The sequence below is a fragment of the Frankliniella occidentalis genome, unplaced genomic scaffold (genome assembly GCF_000697945.3).
Source record: "Frankliniella occidentalis isolate FOCC.00 unplaced genomic scaffold, Focc_3.1 Scaffold508, whole genome shotgun sequence".
NCBI classification, from domain to species: Eukaryota; Metazoa; Arthropoda; class Insecta; order Thysanoptera; family Thripidae; genus Frankliniella; species Frankliniella occidentalis.
This window is the reverse complement of record NW_026267625.1, coordinates 31,560-33,725: the sequence shown is the minus strand read 5'-3', so window position 1 is coordinate 33,725 and position 2,166 is coordinate 31,560. Positions and strand designations below refer to the sequence as shown.

At 54.0% G+C, this 2,166-nt stretch overlaps 1 protein-coding gene across 2 annotated transcripts in view; it reads right to left on the bottom strand.

Annotated features, from left to right (window-relative positions):
- Positions 1 to 303: 303 nt before the first annotated feature.
- LOC113214918 (fibrous sheath CABYR-binding protein-like) overlaps positions 304 to 2,166 on the bottom strand; it is a 6,422-nt gene continuing 4,559 nt past the window's right edge. For both annotated transcript variants that reach the window (XM_052275107.1, XM_052275108.1), the window contains one exon: positions 304 to 1,601. In XM_052275107.1, coding sequence (XP_052131067.1) covers positions 631 to 1,601 — 971 coding nt within the window. In that variant the 3' untranslated portion in view covers positions 304 to 630. The remainder of the gene's footprint in view (positions 1,602 to 2,166) is intronic.

The following is a 2,166-nucleotide window of genomic DNA, read 5'->3' as shown; positions in this document are numbered from 1 at the left end:
CCCACCGTCTCGCATCCGTCCCCGTCGCGGGGCATTCAGCCCGTCGCCCGGCTGCCTCCAGGACGTCAACTACCTCACCATACCACCCACGACGAGCAACTTGGGGGAGACCAGAACACGCAGGTACGGGCGGGTTTTGCATACTCAAGGGGGAATGGTGCCTTACGGGCAGAGCGGGTAGACAAACCCACCCTTACCTGCGTGTTTTCGGAATCACTTGGTTGGTACGAGAGCCATTTAGCGTGGGAATCGCAATACAAAGTTATCGCACAGTTTTTGGTTAAAAGTATCTCAAAACCAGCCTCAGTGAAGTTTCACTTTTAATCAGTACACATAACAGATGGAAAGTTTCTGCTTTTCTTAAACAAATGATTGAAACACCTGATTTTACACTGCATGTCCTCTTTTAAAAAGTGTTTTTATATACATTCAGCTTGTATGTTTTACATTTCAGAGAACTCTGTGAAATCAAAAGATAATAGGGAGAGATAAGAGCTTTAAAGAGCACAAGAGCAATCCTACCAGCAATGACAACAAATCAAAGGAAGTAAAAAAAAAGTCATAGGAACGGAGAAAGCTTGATCCTTAATTAAGACCCGTCTGAAAAAAAAAAAAAACAACTTAAACTTGTTAGGCGAAATAAAGTTTTAAAAAGCTTTTCACTACCTTCCTGCAGATGGTGCACTTTCTGTTTTGTACAAGAGTATGTCTTTTCCAATTCTTTGAGCAGGGCTCGCACATTTGGACGTGCCCGCAAGGCACAAAGGCCATGATAGACCTTGCCTCTAGACAAATTACGCAGGTCCCTTCAACATTTGCCGGGCCAGCCGTTGGCCACGGTTGGGGATCGTTGCCTGGCGCGACTGGAAGCGCCCCCGCTGGCTGGAGAGGGTTGGGCTGCGGTTCCGGCTGGAGATCGTTATCCTGTGCAGGCTGCGGTTGGTTGGGCTGTGGTTCGGGCTGGAGATCGTTCTGCTGTGCAGGCTGCGGTTGGTTGGGCTGCGGTTCGGGCTGGAGGTTGGGCTGCGGTGCTACAGGGGGTGGGGCCTCGTCGTCCTCCTCCACACGCAGCAGGACGCGGCGGCCAGTGACGAAAAAGTCATGCAGAGTTACGTCTGCGTACTCTACATCCACTACTTCGTTGTCCTCAGCCGACCGCAGCCGAAAACCCCAGGGCGTCTCCTCCCGGGCCTCGACGGCGGTCCGGAGATTTTGGAGCAGGGTGTCTGACCGGAATAACCTGGACCACCGCTGTCCCGAGGGGGACACGAAGGCCACCTCGTAGACGTCGCCGTCGCCGTCGCCGACCTCGCCCAGTGCCTCCATCGCCGCGACGGCTTCAGCGCGCCGAGCAGCGAGTGCCTCCCGCAGCCGTTCGTCGGCAGCGGCGCGCTCGCGGTCCTCCCGCTCTGCTTCCTGGCGCAGCCGCTGACGCTCCTGGTCCACAGCGAGGCCAGCGTTGTATTCTTCCTCCTGCTCAGCGCGCACGCGGCGGAACTCAGCCAGGTTCGGATCTACAGCGACGGGCGCTGGTGCACGGCCTCCCAGCTGATCGGCACCGCCGATGTTGTCGTCCTCCTCGTCGTCGTCGATGACAATGACTGTGGAACAGTAACGGGTGTATCAGAGCGGACGCCGCAGTGTCCATGCGTTCTCCACAGATCTGCCGTTGTTGCACGGATGCATCGTATTGCAAGTTTGCCTACTTCCTTCGCCCGTAAGGCGCCATGGCGATGGCCCCTGCAGCCTAAGCGGGTATGCAATACTGGAAACGCAAGTGTGTGAGTGTCGCTCACCTGTAGGTGTGTGAATATCCATTCGTACATTTACGGTGGTTAAACGTGTGAATTTTCTAGGAAAAATTCACACCTATACCCATCCTAGTGTACAAATGGATATTCTCACACCTACAGGTGAGCGACATTCACACACTTGCGTTTCCAGTGTGATCCCGCTACACTGCGGCGTCCGCTCTGATGCATCCGGTACAGTGGGGTTATAACATAATACTTTATTCAAAACGTTCCAGTGCGATCGGTCGATGGTTTCTCTCCGCATAACCGATAGAAAGTGTTGCGTCGATAGACAGACATGTTCTCTGATTGCCTATCTTTCAGGGCTATGTAGGGTCCCACAGAGGGTCGACTCCTCCCTCCCACCCCCCAC